We start from the raw sequence: 22,282 nt of genomic DNA on the forward strand, positions 1-22,282 counted from the left end.
ACAAAGAGAAATATTATGTCAGGGGCCAACCTGACAAGATTTACTGATGGAGTAGATGTGACTGTGGAAGAAGGGAACTGGAAAGGAAAGGAGAGAATAAAGGGTTGTGTTTGGAGTTTTTCAGCATCAGGACAAAGAGCTGGAGGCAGTATAGTGGCTAAGAGCCTAGGCTCCGGACCCAGCTGCTGGGTTTCAAGTCCCAGGGCTACTCGTTAGTAGTAGTCATGCCACCTTGGGCACGTTACTTATCTCTCTGGTCTCAGTTTTCTCAGGTTTAAAAAGGAAATACGGGCTACTTTGAGGGTTGCTTAGATATATAAGGCATTACCTTTTAGTATCATTACTGTATTGGTGCCTTTTATTGAAGTGAGAAAATCTGTAAGGGAAGTGGATATGGGAGTGAAGGAAATAAAAAATGCTTTTGATCAGTTAAATTTGAGATGCCTTTGGACAGCAAAGTAGAAATATCAAGGAGGTGGTTTAAGAATAGCTGTTTCATATAAAGGAGTGGAATGGTATTGACCCTTGCCTTTCAAATTAGGGGAAAATATCCAATTATTTCATCAGATTTCTTTTGCTTTGATTGGCAGGAACACCAGGGGCCTTTCTGAAGGCTTAGCAGTTGAAGAAAAAGGATTAACACTATTTGCAGGGAGTAAAAGAAGGAATGCAGTGTTTAAAGAGACATAGGCATTCTTTCTGTTCCTCCCAATTTCTTCCATCCTAATGAAGGTGAAGATAACAATTGAGTGGTGAAGGGTAGACCGTAGAGAGTGGCTTAACTGGAGGAGGGGTGGGAGTTGGCTGTGGTTAGGGGAGTTCTTGGGATGATAGAGAGGGAGCAGGCTTAAAAAAAAATGCAGCCAAGATTAATTGTCCACGTAGTTACTAAAGGAACCACTAAAGGGAGTTCTACTGTCCTTGCCCCTAGGTTTGGAAAAGTGTGTACAAGAGCCTGAACACAAACTGAAAGTAGTGGTGGAGCTGCTGAATCTCAAAGCATTTTTTTAAAGTAACATTTCCGTTTGATTTCAAAGCAAGTGTATAAAAAACTTGGAAAATACAGGAATATATTTAAAAAGACATTGTAGTTATTATATTATGATATATCCTTGTAGTTCATTTTTCTAAATAATGTAATTTTTAAATGTTTTTACTTAGTGATCTGTGATCATAATGTCTTTACTTAGTGATGTGTGATCTATGATCTTTACGCAGTGATCTCTTCCCAGTCATTACATGATACATTTATTGATTGTTATTTAATGGCTATATGGCCTTCCAGTCTATGGATAACCCATAACTTATTTACCAATCCTTTGTTTCTTTAGAATTTCCAAATTTTTCACTTTTATAAGTAAAATACTTTATAGCTAGTGGTGGGGGTGGGGGTGGTTAGGGAGTAGAGAAATTGCAGCAAAAAGGAAAAAGGACTCGTGGACATGGACAACAGTCTGTTGATTGCTGGGGTGGAGGGGTATGAGGGAACTAAATGGTAATGGAAAAAATACAATAAAGATAAATAAAATGAATCCTTTAAAATCGGGGGTGCATTTGCTTTGGGAAACTGTGTCATTATTGTCTACTGCCATGAAAACAATGAAATAAAAGGGAAGCTAAGCTCTAAAAAAAATTCGTAGAGACAAATCTTTCTACTCACACACAATTATATTCTTAGGATTTTTGCTAGAACCAAACTTGCCTAATTTTAAGGTTTTTAATGCATAATGACTCACTGTCCTCCAATAAGATTATACTGATTTTCAAACTCAGTGCAAATGGAAATGCCCATCTCTCCTAGCTAATACTGAGTATTACAACTAAAAAAGAAAAAAAGTTACTATTTGAATTGCTAAAAATTGTATCCCCGCATATTTGGCTCTTTGTATTCTTTCCTTTGTGATGTGCCTGAGCAGAGCCTTTGCTCACTTTACTAACAACATGCCAATCTTTTCCCGATTCCTTCTTTCCTAATATGTTATTTGGAGACACTTTCCAAAACTCTGCTTCTCATCAAAATTTATACCTAGCTATAGCAACCATTAGTGATTTTTGCCCTTTCCACTGTAGCCCTCCCTCCCCACTTATTAGTCAGCCCTCAGCAATGTAGTGTAAGCAAGAGCCTCCCTTCCTTCCATTTTTAAAAAATGTATTATTGGTATGGCCTCGTGAATTCCTATTTTTTCAATGCTTTATAATTTATTACTGTACTTAATTATTTTGGTACACAGGTCGTCCTAGACTTAGCTGGTGAGTCCCTTCAATCTGGCTCATGTGACATTGGAACATGATCCCATCATCTTTTATAAGCATTTTCTCCCTTTCTGGCCTAACAAGATGTTTCAGATACACCTACTCTGCCCCACCCTTGGGGTGAGCCGTCTCTCTGAGCAGTCCTGCTTCCCTCGAGTGGGGAACTGTATTACAGACCAAGATCCGTGCTCTAAGTATCTCCTGTGCTCCTTGATTCTGGCGTTGGTTTCATTAGGTTGGGTTTCATTCTAAACTATCAAATTGTATGCAGTTCATTGTATGACAACCCAGTACCTTAATAAAGCCATTTTACAAAAATGAGAAAAAGGAAAAACACATTTTATAAAGGCATTTTTTTCTTCAAAAAAATGGAAGACTAAAATATAGGGTTCGGAGATAAAACTTGGGTCATAAAACTCCAAAGAAAATCAAAGTGACTACCATAAAATACAAGAGAATTCTTTTTTAGGGCGAAGGGACTTCGCTGTGTTGGGAGCATGACCATGAAGTTTCTAGGGCAGCTGGCAAAATTTATTTCCTGACCTGGGTGGTAGTTACAAGAGTGTTTTCCTGATAGTAATTTATAATATTATGTATTTTAATGTAATTTTCTATATCACAATTTTATCATATTTTATTGGAATATTAATCTTCGTACATTCACCTTTTGAGTATTGTTTCAAAACCCACTTATGGGACAAATGTTTATTTCAGATTTAGAATTTCCATTTGGTTCTTTTCAATAGTTTCTATTTTCCTACTAAGATTTTTAAATCTTTTCATTAATTAGATTCTATGAGCAGAATTATAATTGCTCCTTTAACAATCCTTGGCTGCTTATTCAATATTTGGTTCATCTCAGAGTCAGTCTCTATTCACTGTTTTTTTCTCGAGAATGGGTTATGCTTTTCTGTTTCTTCCTATGTTGAACAATTCTTATTCTGGACATTGTGAATTTTATGTTATGGAGATGCTGGATTCTGTTACATTTCTCCAAATAATGGTGCGGGCAGCATTGCTTTAAGCAGATAATCTATTTGGCCTCGAATGACAATATGTCTCTGGGGCAGCAGCCCCACTATCACCGGGCTGGTTGGGATCTGCCCTGTGCTCCTGTAGTTCTGAGCTCAGCCAGACACGTGGGCAGAGTTGGTGTGCAGTACGTGGGACTCTCTCTCTCCGGCTCTCACCTCTTCAGGGTTCCCCGTTACTTTACAGCAGCTGTGGTTTCCCCACACACTGTCCTCTAGCTCTTCAGGCCGTAATGACCGTGAGTTTGAAACCAGTTTTCTACCAGAATTTTAGCTTTCCCTGCGTGGTGCCCCCTGGGGCCTGCGATAAGTGTAAAACCATTAAGCAAACGAAAACCTGGTATCATGCTGTCACCTCACTCCAAGTGTTGGCTTCCCTCCAGAATCTGCTTGCTTTTGGTCACTTTCCAATACCTTCACTTAGGGGGTTTTCTATTTTTCAAAAATGTTACCCAAAGTTTAGACTTTACATTTGATTGGAGATCAGTCTGATAAGAGCTAACTTGGCCATTATAAAAGTAGATGAATATGGCAAGAATTTTTGTCTAAATAAAGTAATGATAAAGAAAAACACCTATAGTCAGACTAACAGATTAGATTTCTTTTGGCAAAGAAAAATCCTTTGACTATATATTTGTAATTTCAAGGAAATCTGCATATAAGACCACAAATAAAATATGAAGATAAGAAAAGTAATAAAGAAAAAACATGTTTTAAAAAAGGAAAACAATTGTACTTTAACTATTTTGAAATAAAATATTTGAACCACTTGTGTATTGTTTTAGGAATAAGTCTAATGAAGCTGATGACTGTCAGAGAGAACTTAGAAAACTGAAGTTTGAATCCATTATTTCTGAATCAAGGTATACATTGCAAACTTTTGAATGAATAGTTTTTAGTAATTGAATTTGAAACCATATTTTCAATAACATTTTATTTAAATGTGTTTAGTTTTTCGTATTGTATTATTTACATATACATTACCTAATTGAAGTTTATAATATGTTGAAGCTATTTATTGATTTTTTGCATCTGCCTATACGGGAAAATTTTAATATCACAGAATTATTCATTTTCTACCATTTTTAATTTTTGTAAATTAAAGTTATAGTCTATTATCTCAAATGGGATTTTAATATACCTTTGATAAATATGAAATATAGTATCTAATGCATATTAATGGATTTTTTATATTCCTTTTTAGGCATACCAGATTGCTTAAAGAGAAAGAAGACTCTTTAGTGGCTTGTCAACAAATATATAAAACTTTACAGGAAGAACTGACTGCAAAAGAAAGGCAAGAAGAAGACATAAAAAGAAGACTTAACCTGGCAGAAAATGAACTGGAGATAACCAAAACTCTTCTGAGTCAGACGAAGGAAAAGGTTGTAACACTGACACGTGAAAGGTACAGTCAAGAATAATTTCTCCCCAAAATGTCTTATGCTGTGTCAGCATTCCATATATATTTGAAATGTCAAGGTCCTACATATTTTAGTAACAATGAAGTCCCAGGATCAAATGAAGCTCAAATTGGTTAAATTTCTTGCTTAAAGTCGTACAGTTAGTTAATGAACATAGAGATGGAACCCACATTACATCTGGTGTTCAATTTTTATTGAAAAGACTCAGAAAGGCCATGTGTGGCACTTTGCTGAACTTTGCCCGGGCCACTAACTGGTGGAGTCTGTTGTTTCCCAATAGAGAAAAATATTTCTCTATCACTTCTCCCTTTTCCTGGTTTCTCTTTTCCTTTCTCTGTTGTTTGTCGCACCTCTTCCTGAGGATTTGCCATAATACAGGTACCCCTGGTGTTGAGGAAGTATCAAGGGTACTAAGAAGAACATTTACTAGATATATCCTAGATGTATTTGCTGTTAATTTGTCATTAAATTAACCATCTCTGAACTTAGCATCTGAACCCTACTTTCTATCTTTCTGTTTTCATTTGCCTGGCTTGTCTTTGCTCATTCTTTCCAAGTCCTTTTGCTTTAAATGGTTATTGGATATATAAAACAAATTTTTGGTTTGTTTTATTGGTTTTTATTAAATCTGGGAGTCTTTAACAGGAGATGTTATCCCATTTACATTTATTGATATAATTATTAAATTCTAGAAGAACACAATTTCCTTAAGGGCAAGAAGAATTCTCTGTGCACAGAAAGCACTATTAGGCCCTTGGTTTTTCAGTCTTCCTATCATTTTTATCTTTTAGCTTATTTTTATTATCTTCATTTCATCTTATGAGTACTTGGCTGCTTTCTGATTTAGAAGAATTATAATCTTTTTTTTTTTACTTCTTTATAAGGGCAACTATTTGCTGAGGAAGAGTTTGGTAGTGGGGCCCCAGGAATGAGTACCATGTAGCTTAGAATAAGGTTTGTTGTCTCAGAATTTTCTCCTAACACTTTGCCCCGGGTCATATCTGTCTGTAGTCCAGGCCAGCAGGGCGTCTGTCTAGTTCACAGGGAGACAAGTCTTGTCTCCGGTTGATCCCCGGATGATATACATTAACTGCGGTTTGATTAAATAAGATGAACAACTGCAGAGCTGATTACCACCCACCATTTCTTCCTTTTCTGCCATACCAATAACCTGCTTTTTGCAAAGATGATACACCTTGTAGTTATATGACTCTTCCTTCCACCTCATGACCTCTGTCTGCCATTCTGCAATTATGTAGTTGCTCAGCACGTAGCATATTAGAAGCAGCAATATTATAAGCAGGAAATTTGCAAAAGCCAGGTTTACTAATAACATGAAGGAATGGCAGCTGAAACATTGAGATAACAACTATAATTGCAAACAAAAAATTTAAAAGTATTGCCGTTTGGCCCATTACACAATAGAGACAAATGCATCAATACACGCATCGATAACCTTGAGCATCCCTATATTGGTAACATGGGTTAGTAATCGAAGGCCGTAATGATGAAGGATTGGAATCAGAAAGATTACAATCAGCTATAGAAGGATTTAGAGATGCAGCTACATTGAGAATGGTAGGAAGGGCAGAGACTCGAAAAGAGCTGGCCCCCCTTCCACACACTGCGGCCATGGTTCATTTTCACAGTGGAATGCCACTTGGCAGGAAAAAAGAAGGAAGCCTTACCCTCTGCAACTGCATGGATGGACCTGGGGAGTATTAGGCTAAGTGAAATAAGCCAGTCAGAGAAAGACAAGTACCGCATGATTCACTGATATATGGAATCTAGTGAACAAAATAAACTGACAAACAAAATAAAACCAGAGGCATGGGTACATGGAACAGACTGACCGATCTCAGACTGGAGGGGAATGGGAAATCGATCTGGGAAATACCATTTAGGATCAGTGATAAAATAAAATGATTTACTTTTAATGCTTAATAAATTATCTCTGGCTGCAATTTGAAGAAGGCAGTTTTATTAGTGTTTGAGAATTAATAACATCATTAGAATAAATACAGAGTTTTCTTGAGGGATTGCTTTGAAATAGCATTCTCACCCAGATGTGTATATGTTTTGTCATGTTTTTCAAAAAATTTGGTATGATTCTAATCTTACCTTCTATTGTATGTGTTCAATGCGAAGGATAATTTCTTTAAGTTTTCAGAGAACGGGGCATCACTGAACTACCTCATTCTCCTCTTCTTTCCCTTTTTTACTCTCACATCCCTGCCCTTTTTCTTTCTTTGCTTTCTGTACTTAGTCTACCCAAAAGCAGGTGGATATTACTTAAGTCATTTGGTGGCACTAAGTTTCTGACAAGACATCTGTCACATAAAAAAAATTAAAATATACTTGCGGAACAGTAACTTACCATATTATCATAGGGTTATTCCTAGACATAAGATGGTCGTTTTCCTTTGCCCTAGGCTACCACTTTCAGATTTTGTCTGCCTTGTCCTCAGTTGTATCTTCAGAGTTTGGCAAATGTATCCACTCAAAGCACTTGGCTTTGGGTACTTCAGTCAGTCAATAATTATTTGTTGAGCATTTACTATATGCCAAGTGTAGGTATCCTGGGGATACAACGGTGAATCTGAAACTTCCTGCTCTCATGAGGCTTACATTCTAAAGGGAGAAACAAACAGTAAAAAGTAGAGAACTAACTAGAATATTATAGATTGTGGTGCTAGATAAGTAAAGAGGTATTGTAGATAGAGACTGCTAGAAGGGGTGGAAAGGGTGTTCATAAAAGTGACTTCGGAGATGATACATAAAGGAAGACAAATACAAGTTTCCAAATGAAAAGGGAAGGGCTTTCCAAGCCAAAAACCAGCGTGGTGAGTTCTCGGAAATGGCAGTGTGACTGGAGGGCTAGCAAGTGTGAATGAGGGAGGCTTGCTCTCTACGTTGTTGCTTTAAAACTTTATCTTCCTCTGGCTGCAGGGGCAACCTGTTCTCCTGCCCCTTTCCTGTCCCTGTTTTGGTTCTTTGCCCCTCCCCACTGTGATCACCTGACAGTAGACATTCCTTACAGTTCATGCATAAATTTGGCTTTTCTCTCTTCCTTTCTTTCCTTCAGTAAACTTCCTTTCTGAAAAGAAAGCATGTAGATGAGGCAGCCTCATCTACATGCTGCCCCTCCTCCCCAACCCCTCCCAACAGCAGAGCCCTTTTGCTGAAGTTCCATTGGGACCATAATGAAAAAAATATACAACTTAGAAGCTATATAGTTTCAGAAAAAGAGAAAAAGATGTAAAAAGCCAGAACTGATCCTGGGGGGGTGGGGGGGAATACTGGCAGAACTTCCTGAATTTGGAGCCAGAAAGGAGTTAGTGACTGGGAAATAATTCACATATTAGTACAAATCTATTAATGGTGCATTGCTTTCTCCCTCACACTCAGCTGAGGAAGCTGGATTAGAAGAAGCTCCATGGGGAAGGAAGAGAAGTTGGTCCTTTGAGACTGGGGATGCTGGGGCCAAGGAGGTCTGTGGCCAGCATGATCACAGACACACTGAGGCCGGAGGAAGGGGTCTGCTTTGTGGACAGGAGGAATGCAGCAAGGCACAGAGGACAGTGCCAGAGAAAAGCGTGGCTGTTTTCAAAATTCTTTGTAAAGAGAGTCCTCAGAGCTCATTCTTCTGGGCTACAAGGGCTCTTCGACCAGAGCCAGAATCCTGCTCAGACCTTGAATGCATGATACCACTTTGTGGATTAAATAGAGTTCTGTGGGCTGGCCTGTGGGCCTAATTCCATTTTTATGGAAAATTATTTGGATGGTAAAATATGTCCTGAATCCCCTACAACCAAGTTGCAAGTAGATTTTATAAGGACATGCGTGTTTGAGCTTGGAGACTGCCCTCATAGAACACTTAGAGACAGTCCTTTATGCACTGACATGTAGCCCACAACCATGCTGCCGGACCACTCAGCTGTTTATAACAGCTCTCGTGCCCCGTGCATTCCCAAGAACTCTTATTAGCCCCATCTTGGCCATTTCCACTGGAAAATATAGATAAGTACTTGCTGCGATTTACTTGTCAATAACAAGATTTGTCAACAGCATTTTTGAAGGAAAAGCTTAGTTGAAACCAAAGTTAGGCGCAAGTTGCTTATGTTAAATTATTTTGTAAATAAATAACATATGGCTATATCTCTCTATCTAGATATTTCGCTATCTTAAATGAAGTTGTCTTCATTGTTCCCTGTCAGTGCAAAGATGTATCTTTCAGGCTTTAGGGAAGGATTTTATCTTCCCTCCCCCACACACATAACATTAAGTTCTTTTTTAATTCCCTGGTTCTCTCCTCTCTTTATTTTTGTTGTTTGTTTGTTTTAACTGAAAGCTATAACCCTCACCTTAGCAAATATACACAGCATCTAGCAAATTATTTCAAGAAGTTCAGGGAGTTTCCTGTTTTCCTATGTGTGACATGACCCCGTAATTGAACAGGCCTGCATCCTCATGTTCTCTCTCCTCCCTCCCACTCTCCTTCTCTCCTGCCTCTTCTCCTTTCTCTCTCTTAGGCCCTCTTACACACGATGCACAAGTTTCACGGTGTGGAGAGCCCTCTCAGCACTTCTGTGGACAGGATCTTGTCCTCACACCTCCCTGGGGCACATGCCTGTGTCTTTGCGTGGCACTCAGGGGGAGGAGCAAGGGGCTGAAAAGAAGCCTGGACTCTGCTCTTCCCGCTACTTGCCACAGAGGAAGGGGCTCGTTTTTCTTGTACAAGTATGCCATTCTCCCTCACTCCTTACTAAGCCCTCAGTCCCTAGGTCTGCTCCTATCCACAAGGAACACTTTGTCTAATTCACCAACCCAGAGGGGAAGTCATTTCCAAATGACTAGCACTGCTAGCAGAGCCGTGGCCCTCACCTGTGAAGCAGGTGTCATTTTCCACACAAAGAAATAGCTTAAGCAAGGCTACATTTCTTGCTCAGGGTCACATAATTGGCAAAGACAGAAACCAAGCTCCATGTGTCTAACCTTTATAACCCATGTTCTCTCTATTACAGTTTGCACAATTCCCTCAGCATCTGCCTTAAAAGGCTCTGTTTGGTCAGCTTCCGTTCATGTGACTTCTCTTTCTCAACCAGGTTATAACACGGTCTTCAGGGGACCCCCAACCCTGCATAAAGCAGAAGGACCCAGAGTGTCTCCTTTGTGTCCCCTCTCTTTCACCCCCCACCCCTCCACTCTTTCAGGGTCCTCCCATTCGCGGTTAATATAAATATCACAGGGTACGTTTTGTCTTCTTCTCTCAGATGTCTTCGCAAGATCAGAAGTGGAGCCATGTCTTCAGAATGAAAATAGAATAAACATTTCACAACACATTCTAAAGAAGAGGAGATTAGTGTTTATTGAGGCATGTGTTGTTTTCATGAAGGCTAGGAGCAATAAGCAGTATACAATGTAGAAAAGGATTTGGGAGCAATGTTTTAAGGGTCTGTTACCTTGAGGTAGTATGGCTTAGTATTTTTAAAAATGGACTTTAGATTTAGGCAAACATAGGTTTAAATTTCAACTTGACCAGTCTCAAGTGTGGACAACTTAACTACTTTACGGTTCATCTTCCTTATCTGTAAAATGGGCATATTAGTAATAGCTGTCTTGTTGTGAAGATCAACACATCTATAGTAGCACTGCGCCTGGCAGATTGCAGATGCTCAGAAGGCATTAGTCCACTCCCTCTCATCTTTCCTGACACTGTAACCCCTTGAAGATCATACCTTACTGCTTTTGATACCCTGTACTGGTGATGTAGATATTCAGTAAGTGTCTGTTGAATTTAAGATATCTGCCTTACTCTTAGAGTTATAAAGATTAGTCCACGGAATGCTTCGATTTGGATGCTGTCCTGTTAGTTTAAAGGATTGTGAAATGAAGTGGCCTAAGTAACATCAATCTGGAATAACAAACCACTTTGGGCTCCCCTCCCCCACAAGACTTATTTCTGTCTCTGATTTCTTACCCATAATAGTTCGCAGAACAAGCGGCTGACTTCTTATGATATCACAGGCTTACTGCTTTTAATGAAGGCAGAAGTTGTGGCAAAATCAAACTCATCAGTTTGACTGACAATGTGAAGACAATTGAAAGCTGTCATTTAAATTTATGGTTTGACATTTGTTTGCAGTTACATTTTTAACTGCAGCTAAGGGAGTCTTGATTTTTTGCGCGTGTATAAGAAATTAGATTCTCATTTTCTTTTGGGTCTAAAAACTTAAAAGTTAAAGTTTTAAAAATAAACACTCTTAATTGTGAGTTGATCCTAGTTTTCCAAATGTGCCAACTCCCCAAAACATTATTTTGAAAAATCTCTGTCTGGTGAGATTGCAGGCTAGAAGGCTACAGGCAGCCACCCCTCCTCTCACGTAGGAGAAGCAGAGGCAGCATAACTGCCGCAGAGAGTCCTGGGCTGGTATGAGCTGGAGCAGCTTTGCCACTTGTGAATCGTATCACTTCAGAAATCTTCATTTCTTCTAAAAGTTGGGGGGGGTTGCATTAATGTATTTCCAGAGACTGGCAAGAAAAAACCACTGTATTCCTAGAGACTAAAACAGTGCCTGTTACCTAGTAGGTGCTCAATAAATATTTGTTGAACGTATGGATGTATGGGTGGGAATGAACTGAATCCCAGTCAAACCAGAGCTCCCAGTGTTTCTCTCAGGCTCAGAGGGGCTCTGACTTGCCAGAAGTCAGGGCTGGGACTACAATTCTGTATTCTAGTGAAAATCTTTTTTATCGGATTCTTAGTAAATCCAAATTTAGGACCTAAATTGGTGTTGTTTCCTATCAATCTAAAGCAGCAATTTCTGTAGAACTGGTTTGGTTCTAAAGAGGAAATTGAGTATCTGCATGACATTCAAAAACAGCTGTACATTTTCAGCTTTTTATAACATGAAAAATAGGAATATGCCTCCAATAATTATGTTTTATATCTTATCATTCCTCTAGATTTCTAGCAGAAAGTCTCCTTACAGTCAAAGTTGATTCTTTAGAGGTCCCTTCAACACGAGATTGTTTTTTCTTGGTCAGTTCCTTTAGATGGTTTTGTATTCCTAAGCAATGTGCAGGCTCTCCTATAGCATGCTGTGTGAGTGTGGTCTTTATTTTAAATCGGGACTATCCTTTTTCACACACATAATCATCTCTGCGTGCATCACTCAGTGCACAATCCATGCTAATCAAGGACAGTTAAGTGTTTGTAATATCACATATAATTTTTCTCTCTGCCTTGTCCCATGAAGGAATCACAGTGAAGAGTTTTTGGAGCCAGGAACAGAGGTTCAGCAGGAATCAAAGATATATGAAAATCCTAATTTCTGTCGTTATAAGTATCAAGCAAACTTACCATCACAGACACGAGTTCATAATTTTTATAACAGTTTACTCAAAACACCTTATACTTTGCACAAATTCATAAGGAACTTCATAATTCTTTGAAATTCAGTGAATAATTATACTTCACTAAAATTGTTTGAAATGCGATTTATATTTTAGCTTCCCTAATCTACTGAACTTTCACAGTTTTGTTCTAAAGGGGTACACTGAACAGTGGTGTTTTGGACTGGGTTCATCGGAGGAACGTGTATGGAATGGATTTTACTTCTGTTGGTATCAATCAAAATTACAATTGTCTCCAGGGAGACTGAAATTTGAGCATCTCAAATATTCAGTATCATCCATTTTATAGTAAAGGTAATTCATAATGTACTCACAGGCACCTGTCTGAAAATGCTCCCTGGAATTTCCTAATCAGAAAGACCTCTTTTCAAATAGGAGAACCGGCTTAAGAAATAAAGGAGATGAAATTGCCAGAACTGTGCAGTCTGGCCATTTCTAACAGGCACACGGCCAGCCACAGCCATTCTATGACAATTTTGAAAATCAGGTAAAGTGCTACTTTATTTCCATATCCCAAGACCCTTAATCTCATCTGCAAAGTCCCTTTTGCTGTATCTGGTAAATCATCTATGGAAAGGAAGGAAGTAGAGAAAGCTGTTTCCCAACAGGGCAAGATCTCCAATGCCCTCGTCTAATGTGACCAGGGCAGACAAGTACATATCAGAGAGGAAAACTGGGAGCTGCGGCAAAAACTGCACTGAGAAATCACTTCCATGGCGAAGAACCATAGACTAAGCAAAGAATGTTTCCCACCTCCAGGGTAGGAAGCCTCACAGTGGCTTCCACTGGGATTTCAGAGTGGCGATGGACTCCACCTAGGGCCAGCTGACTTACTGTGTACTTCCCAGTGAGAGGACTGTGCTACCCACACTTTGTTGACACCAGACTTGGCCATTTGACTTATTCTTGCCACTGAAATGTGAGAGAAATGATATGCATCAATTCTAAGCAGAAGCTATAATTCTCACGTAAGAGTTGCTCCTCGGGCTGCATCCTGGAACAAAACGGGGAACAGAGCAGCAGATGACACCTAATGAGCAACAAAATAAACTTTAGTATTGTGAGTCTTTGAGATTGCAGACATGTTATGTTCCGGATGTCTCTGAAATATAAAATTAGAACAGTCAGTGGAGAGTTGGATACGTGAGTCAGCTACGCAGGGAACAGATATGAGCTGGAGATAAAATTTGGGAGCTGGCAGCATCTGTATTGCATTTTAACCATAAGAGTAGATAAGATCACCTAGAGAAAGAGTAGAGGGGAAAAAAGGTCCAGAACAAAGTGCTGAGAACACAAATGTTAATTGACAAGTAGAGGAAGATAAGTCCGCCAAGGAGACAGGAGTGGCCACATCTTTGGAGGAAAGCCATAAGCGAGGTTTTTTATGTAACCCTACATTTGCTTTCCTCATTCTTTGTTCCCTCTGCTTCACTTCCTTTTCTCCGGCCTACAGACTGCTGAGCAAGCATCAGGACCTGCTAGGTCTGCCTCACACTTTAAAAGATAAAGCTTCTCTTTACATTGCTGGATTTGAGCACCATTTGGGCAGGGACCCGGCCTTCCTGATTCACCTCTGTCCCTCCCAGGCCTGATGATTCTGCCTTGTTTATAGTGTGAACCCACCGTACTCTCATCTGCTCATTCCCTCCCCTCGGTGTCTCCCTGTTGTTCTCTTTCCTCCACATACCCATTCTACTCTGTACTCAGGCTTTACCCTTAGTTGTTTTTGTAAATACTGAGTATATACATAGAAGGTTTACATAGGCGTAAAGGATAAAAAAATACAATACAATGAACATCTATGTATCAATCACTCGGTTTAGGAAAAAGAACCTTACCTTTCGCTTTGAACCCCTTGTGCTTCTCCCCAGTTCCACCACATTGCATTCTTTCCCAGAGGAAACTACCAACGGGAATTTTGTGGTTCTCAGCAAACTAGGAATAAAAAACATCTACAAAAACCACAGTAACTTATACCTGTGATTTCTTTGCTTCACTCGATGATTTTACCAAATGTTTGTATTCCTAAAAAATGTTAGATTTCTATATATTTTATCTTTATAGAAATAAAATCATGTATATTACTCAATGATTTTTTTCCTTGTGCTCAAGATATGTTTCTGAGATTTGTCCATAATAATGCATGTGGCTGAGAATCATTCATTTCTTCATCTATATTTTATTCTAAAGTATACCATTATTTATTTATCCATTCTGCTGTAGCTGTATTCCAGAAGTTTTGATATAGTAGAACTAGGAGGAAGAGTTGGAGATGACTCAGATTTCCAGCGAAGATTTTGACTGTTAAAGGTTTTCAGAAGTCAAAAGGAAAGGCAAGATCGCAGGAAATGATGATGAATTTTTTTTTGAGCATGAAATCTTTGGTGTTGATGGATCATTAGAGATTTCCAGCAGTGATTATAAATGAGAGTCATGAGTTTGAGAAAAGGGATCAGAGCAAAGGAAGAGGTTGGTGATGGAAAACAAAGGGCGTAGAAGAGGAATGAGCCGTGGAGAAAAATCACCTACATAGACAAGAGTCGTGGAGAATACAGAAAAGGGAAGGGGCCCTGACCAACAAGCCTGCTTTTGCCACCGCTTGTGATAAGTCAAAGGTTTAATCTCAGTGCCCCATGAAAGGTTCTCGTGAACGGCCCACGCGACCTACACTAGGAGGATCACAAACTAAGCTTTAAGATCCAGTTATGTAGATTAAAATATTAAAGTGTTCTTTGTGTTTTCAATGTTCTGATTTTTTTTGTATTATACTATACCACATCTAAGACATTACCCTCTACTTTGGTTTGTTCCTGTATTTGAAAAAAGTAAAAGAAAAGTAAATCTAGCAGAAACCACAAACATGTTGATTTCATGGCATATCCCAACATATTTTCCTTTAAAAAACCCCAAAATATTGTCTAGTGTTACAATTTAGTCATAAACTTTAAAACAGCAATGTATAACATTTTATTATATTTGTGATTCCATATATGTTATTACTATTTCATGCAAAAATAACACTATTTATTACACAGAAATGAAGCCTGGGAAAATACTTACCTTATATGAAGTGTTTGTAAATTACTGTTAACAGTTAAAGTCATATCTAGTAGCAGTATATATATTGCTTAAGGGAATAAACAGACTAAGTTGTGAAATTATATTCTCTGAGCCAAGATGTGCAACTTAGTAAGAGTGTTAGGGGTGAGTCTTGACTCATTTGTCGGGTTTATGGTTTTCAGGGAATTGATGCTGATTTCACATCAGAAAAGCATTGAGCAGCTGCAGGAAACACTTAGACAGAAGCTGCTGGATGATGATAACTGGAGGGAGAAGGTAATGATAATGTAGCTTTCATCAGCATGTGTCTTATTTGCTTTTTAAAAGTTCTGCCTGTTTGCCAGAAGACTATTACAAATAGATTTCTTTGCTTCTATGCACACATTTGGTTCCTTCTGGAATTTCCTAGGCCAAAAAAAGTTATATGTCTTTTCTAATTTATTAGATAACATAATGGGAATAAAAAGGTAAGAACAGCACTTGAAATCTTGTAAGATTAAGATAGCCCATAGTTCTCATGTAAAACCATAAGTTCTATTTTTAAATACTTACTTTTCTCTCCCATAAAGTGGCAGAATTTGCATTTGACTACATCTTTACAAGCAGGGTAATATTACTTCATTCTAACAATTTCTCTGCTTTTAAGAAGGTGGTACAAGAGAATGGCAGATGACAAAATTATTTTCTTATGAACTTAATAAGTACTTCGGTTTATTTTCTTATAAACTGAATAAGTACTTAGCTCACTATTTACAAAGAAAGTGTTTGTTCTTAGAGTATTAAAAATTGCATTGATTTTTGTCTTTGAACTTCTCTGTTTTTAAGAGTTTCAACAATGAATATGTATTACTTTGTTCATTTTAAAGAACACAAGTGTGTAACGTTTTAAAAAATGTTAGCCCCTACCTTCTCCGCCATCATCTCTCTGCCGTAAACTTCAGATGCTCCATGATTGGTCCTGGGCCCGATCCCGTGCAACGCACTGAAGCCTTCTAAACTCTCTCTCTTACCCAACTGGCGCCTATCCCTAGCACTCACCTCTGCCTTGCTTTTGAGTATGACTTCAATTTGCCTAAAACTAGAGCTGGCTACTGAAGTTCAGACTGCTTGACTGAAGTCCTGACCCACTGTTTGGTTATTATCGGCTTCTTCTCTTTGGTGACTGCAACCTGTAACCTCAAGCAACCAGCACTTTCAAACTGACATCTGGAATCTCCCACTCGGCCATCTACCAGATTGAAACCTTTTAGGTATTGTTGCTGGCTCAGGTCAATTGTAAATTTGTCACTTTCATTTCTAGTCTTCACAGGTGGCCATACTCAGCCTGTACTGGTCCAGTGTAAATCAACGCTTTTTCCCTTGTCCCTCAGAGATAGCACTTCTAGTCTGTGACAGAAATGATCACTCTAACAACAGTTTCATATGGGCAACAGTTAAATTGGAGAATCTGAACCGAAGTTGCTCTAAGTGTCTCATTCTTATTTTGTCTTATTTCCTGTCCTTCTCCAAAGATCACACTTCTTTAATTCTTTTGAATTTTTGTTAGCCTCAGTGTATGCAATTGGCTAATCTGTCTTACTTCCCCCATCTTTACCAATCCATATTTAAAAACACAAAAAGATGATCAACTAACAATCCAAAAAATGCAAATTAAAACAACAAGAGATTATTTTTCACGTCTCCAGTTGGTAGAGTGGTTTTTGCACTGTACTGAAAGCCTAGTGAGATAGTCTTTCACACTCGCCCTTTAAGGGACAGGAAATTACAGCAACCTTCTGGAGAGCAGTTTGGCAATTTACATGAAGAGATATTATAAATGTCCCATCTTTGGCTCAGAAATTTCACTGATAAAAGTAATATGGATAGAGATTTATAGATCCTTCCCTTCCCTCAAAATTCTTAGCTCCCCCTAGAGTGACAGACTGAACTTTCCTGCCTTTGCTTGTGTAGAAGTTTCTCATCTCTCAGCCACACCCCACGAAGGACTTCAGGTACAACCTACTGGAGAACTCTCTGCTTTCATCACCCACTCTAGTACTGCTCATTTCGCCCTGCCCCTGATGTGCTACCACAGCGAGCAGACCTCGTTAGTGTGGCATCTGATCATACAAGAGCATTATGTTGGTGCTTTATGATCAATTAACTTGATGATGAAAATAAACCTACATAGGATTCTTTAAGTTCTTACTAAGACCATGTTATCTTTCTAATAGAACTATATCACAGGTGTATTTTGGTAGGTACAATTTTCTAGAATATAAATGGGTATTTTATTTTGTTGAGAAGGCATGACTTCTTGTTAATAAATCTTATCATTTAGCTTAGCAGTAAATCAAGATCCAGACCAGTAAAGCTAAGGTATGATAATTATGTCTTGGCTATGTTAGCTATTGAAACTATGAATAAAAAGTTCCATAAAAGTCCTCTCATGAGAAAGAAGAATAGCTAATATGACATTGTCATCTCTTTCTTGGGTCACCGTGCCTTTGTGTAGGAATGAAATGTTCCCTTTAAAAATATATAGTACACATATTAGAATAAACTTTGTAACTTAAATGCTTTTAACATTCAAGAATGTAGATAGCAATGTGTGCCTGTGCTTAATTATTTTAGAGTATGTGAAAAGCACATAATAAATAGTTGCTATGCAACAAGGATGGCACATTTTTAAATAACTGCATGTTTACTAATTGTCATGAATTTTTGTTTATTTGAAGTGTTGCTTTGATGTGAAGAAAGGAAATTAATGTGCATACTGAACATTTAAAATTGGTTCCAAATGCACAATGGTGTTACTATGCAGTAAAAATTCTGTAATTAAAAAATCTCCTATAGCCAGAAGTCTTACAATAAGTGAGTCACTTATTGACTATCACTTCGTCGGGTCATAAAAAAATTCAACCACATATTTTCTTAGGTTATCACTAAGATATCACAATTAGGAACATTTTATAATTGCGTTATGGACCTCATTTTAAATAGTACATAGATCTTTTAAAAATCAATAGCTAAAACAAACAAAACCTTACTTCCTGACTGAGCAATTGGATTGACAGTGAAAATGCAGGGGAAAATTTTTACTTTAAGAAATAGTCAATTCCAGCATGGAAGAAAGGCAAAAAAAAACCCAAAACCCACTCAAATATTTCTTTAAAATGGTCTATTAAGTTCTAATGCATTTAAATGTGCTATTAATAAAATTTAAAAGAATGAATAAAATTTAAAAAATAATAAAATAATATTCGACAGGGATGAAGTTGTCATATATAAAATATTAATTTTTTATTTATGCATAAATGTATGGCTAAAAAATACTGAGGGCATGCTTTAATTTTTAAAATTATGTTATGTAATTTTCAAAACTGAATTAATTATAAAATTTTAGGTCTGAAATAACTTGCAAAGATCATCAGATTTAAACCTTTAATCTAGATAATAAAAATACAGTCTCCATTATTAGAATATTTACTATAACCAGGTCTTGTTTTGAATGCTTTCCATAACTATAATTTTAATCACTGTAACATTATTATTCCCATTTGCACATGGAAAAGGTAAGGCTCAGAGCAGTTAGATAATTGCCAAAGTTATATAGCCAGGAAGTGAGAACTGATACAAACCTGAGAGAAAGAGAGAAGAGAGATAGCTAAATGCAAAGTCCAAAATCTCTGCATTTGGCTTAGATGGAGTAACAGAAGAGATTTACACCCCTAAAACAACTAAATAGAAAAAAAAGAAAACAATAGTTTTAAGGCATTGTACATCAGACAATGGAGGTCAGTGAGTCTTAGATATAGGAGACAAATAAGATGAGCTTTGTGATAACCCCAACTTAGTGCCCTAAGAGAAATGTGAGGCCGTGGTGCAGGGAGTGAGTGTCCAGGAGTTTGGCAGATTATCTGAGTTGAGGAGAGCTTGCTGCGAGTCCAGAAAGATCAAGGTGGCTAGAATTTATAGGGTAGTGTTCTCGTAAGAGACCTGTACAGAGAAAGAACACTAAAGATCTACAAAGGGTCCCAATAAATACAGGTATGATCAGTGCAAATCTGTGAGGAAACTACCCAAAGCCAGGGAAAGACACATCTGAAAGGATTAGAAATAAGAGTAGCAAATGCTCTACAATGTCAATAATGGTACCTGTTCCACCAGCCAGTGTGAAAACCTATAATTCACAGGGAACTGAGTAGAGTTCTCAGAATGCACTTGCATCAGTGGGGGGGGGGGGATAATTGGCTCTAGATTAAATGCTGAGCTGGTCCTGCTTAACAGATTTTTAAAGGAAGACCTAAAAGTATCCAGCTGATTCCAAGAAAACTCACTGCATCCCAAAACAGAGTTCAAAAATATTCATAATAATACAGAATTACTTGACATTTAACAAGGTAAAAATCACAATATCTGGCATCCAATAAAAAATTGCCATGCATGGCAAGAAACAGGAAAATAGGACTCATAATGAGAAGAAAAATCAAGGATAAAAGTTGACTCAGAATGGCACAGATGTTAGAATTAGCAGACAAAAACATTAAAACAATTATGATAATTGTATTCCATATGTCTAAAAACTAGAGGAAAAAATGACAATGTAAAGTGGAGATGTAGAAGATACAAAGAAAGGTAAAGAAAGATCTAATCTGAACTTCTAGAGATGAAAACTACAATGTCTGAGAGAAAAAGTACACTGGGTGAAATTAATGACAGATTAGACATTTCAAAAGGAAAGATAGTGAACTTGAAGATACAGCAATAGAAACTATTCAAATGACATAAAATAGAAAAAAACCTCAAACCAAACAAAGAGCATCACTGAGCTGTGAGACAAATTCAAATAGACTAACATATGTAATCATGAAAAGATGGGAGAGAGAAGAGGGGACAGAAAAATTTTGGAAGAAATAATAAATGAAAAAAATTTTAATGAAAACTATAAACCCACAGATATAAGAATCTCAACAAACCTTAAACCCACTAAGAAACATTATAATCCAATTATTCAAAACAGTGATAAAAATTAAATCTTTAAAGCAAGCAGAAAATAAAAGAGGAATATATGTATATAGAGGAAAAGGCACATATAAAGATAAATGGTCCAGCAGATTTTCATCAGAAACAATGCACCAGAGACACAGTGGGACTGAAAGTACTGAGAGAATGTTGGGGGTGGGGGTGAGCTGCTGATCTAGAATTGTGTACAAAGTGAAAATATCCTCCAAATGTGAGGTGAAGTGAGAACTTGTTCAGAAATTGAAAAAGCTGAAATATATATATATATATCTCCAGCACATACACAATGATAAGAAATATTAAAAGAAGTTCTTTAGTCAGGAGGAAAATTATACCAGATGAAAATATGGATCCATGCAAAGGAATACAGAACACCCGAAATGGTAACAATGTGGATAAATACATGCTGCTTAGCATTTATATATCTTAAAATATAATTAACTATTGAAACAAAAATATTATGAGATTTACAACGTAGAAACAAAATACACGACAGCAACAGCACTGGGAAGGGAGAACTGAGAGCAAACTGCTGTAAGACCCTACACTGTACATGCAGTAGTGCGTTACTAGAAGACAGACTGCATCAACTTACAGATACGGTCTGTAAACACCAAAGCAAATCTGAACATTAAAGGAAAATTACAGCTACTAAACCAGCAAGGGAAATGAAATTGAATTAGAAAATACTCAATCCAAAAGAAGACAGAAAAAGAAAAAAGGGAAAATGATGAGATGGGCCAAATAGAAAACATGTAGTAAGCTGACCTTAAAAGCTAATCATATCAACAATCAAATTAAATGTAAGTGTTCTAAACCAGGGGCCAGCAGAATTTTTCTATAAATGCTCAGTTAGTAAATATTTTTGGTTTGAGGGGCATCTGGTCTCTGTTACAACCACTCAACTCTGCCATTGTAGCTTAAAAGGAGCCATAGACATATGAATGGGCATGGCTGAATTTAGCGCGTGGACCTTATTTTGACAAGCCTGGTCTAAACATCCCCATTAAAAGACAGAGAGTGTAATGTTGGATAAAATTGTAAGACTCTATGTGGCCTATGAGAAATGCACTTTAATATAAAGAAATGTTTAAAGAAATAAGTTAAAAGTAAAGGATGGAAAAAGATATGCTAACACAAATAAACGGAAAGCCAGAGTTACTCTATTACTACAAGAGAAAGTAGATTCCACAGCAAAGAAATAAGAACACAGCTGACCCTTGAACAACACGAATTTGAATTACATAGATCCACTTATACGCAGATTTTTTCAATAAATACTGTAAGTGTAAATATGTATGGATTACTTTAGTTTTGTTTAGTTTTTTTATTTTTTAATTATATTTTATTGATTATGCTATTACAGTTGTCCCAATTTTCCCCCTTTGCCCTCCTCCACCCACCTCGCCCCACTCCCTCAGGCAATCCTCACACTATTGTTCATGTCCCTGGGTCATGAATATAAGTTCTTTGGCAACTCTATTTCCAGGACTATACTTCATGCCTCCATGGCTAAGCTACCTATTTGTACTTCCTTTTTTTTGATATATTTATTGATTATGCTATTAGAGTTATCCCATTTCTGCCCCTTCACTCAACTCCATCCTACCCACCCCCTCCCTCCCACATTGCCCCCCTATAGTTCATGTCCACGGGTCATACTTATAAGTTCTTTGGCTTCTACATTTCCTACACTATTCTTACCCTCCCCCTATTTTCCACCTATCATTTATGCTATTTATTCTCTGTACCTTTCCCCCCTCTCTCCCCCTCCCAATCCCCTATTGATAACCCTCCATGTGATCTCCATTTCTGTGGTTCTGTTTCTGTTCTGGTTGTTTCCTTAGTTTTCTTTTGTTTTGGTTTTAGGTGCGGTTGTTAATCACTGTGAGTTTGCTGTCATTTTCACTGTTCATATTTTTTATCTTCTTTTTCTTAGATAAGTCCCTTTAACATTTCATATAATAATGGCTTGGTGATGATGAGCTTCTTTAACTTGACCTTATCTGAGAAGCACTTGATCTTCCCTTCCATTCTAAATGATAGCTTTGCTGGATACAGTAATCTTGGATGGAGGCCCTTGCCTTTCATGAC

The 22,282-nt window shown here is 37.6% G+C and overlaps 1 protein-coding gene across 1 annotated transcript in view; it reads left to right on the forward strand.

Annotated features, from left to right (window-relative positions):
- The window catches only part of LEKR1 (leucine, glutamate and lysine rich 1), a 150,064-nt gene that overhangs the window by 91,680 nt on the left and 36,102 nt on the right, over positions 1 to 22,282 (forward strand). The window contains exons 8-10 of the mRNA XM_053918039.1: positions 4,070 to 4,147; positions 4,489 to 4,692; positions 15,367 to 15,460. Coding sequence (XP_053774014.1) covers positions 4,070 to 4,147; positions 4,489 to 4,692; positions 15,367 to 15,460 — 376 coding nt within the window. The remainder of the gene's footprint in view (positions 1 to 4,069; positions 4,148 to 4,488; positions 4,693 to 15,366; positions 15,461 to 22,282) is intronic.

The sequence above is a fragment of the Desmodus rotundus genome, chromosome 2 (genome assembly GCF_022682495.2).
Source record: "Desmodus rotundus isolate HL8 chromosome 2, HLdesRot8A.1, whole genome shotgun sequence".
Taxonomy (NCBI): domain Eukaryota; kingdom Metazoa; phylum Chordata; class Mammalia; order Chiroptera; family Phyllostomidae; genus Desmodus; species Desmodus rotundus.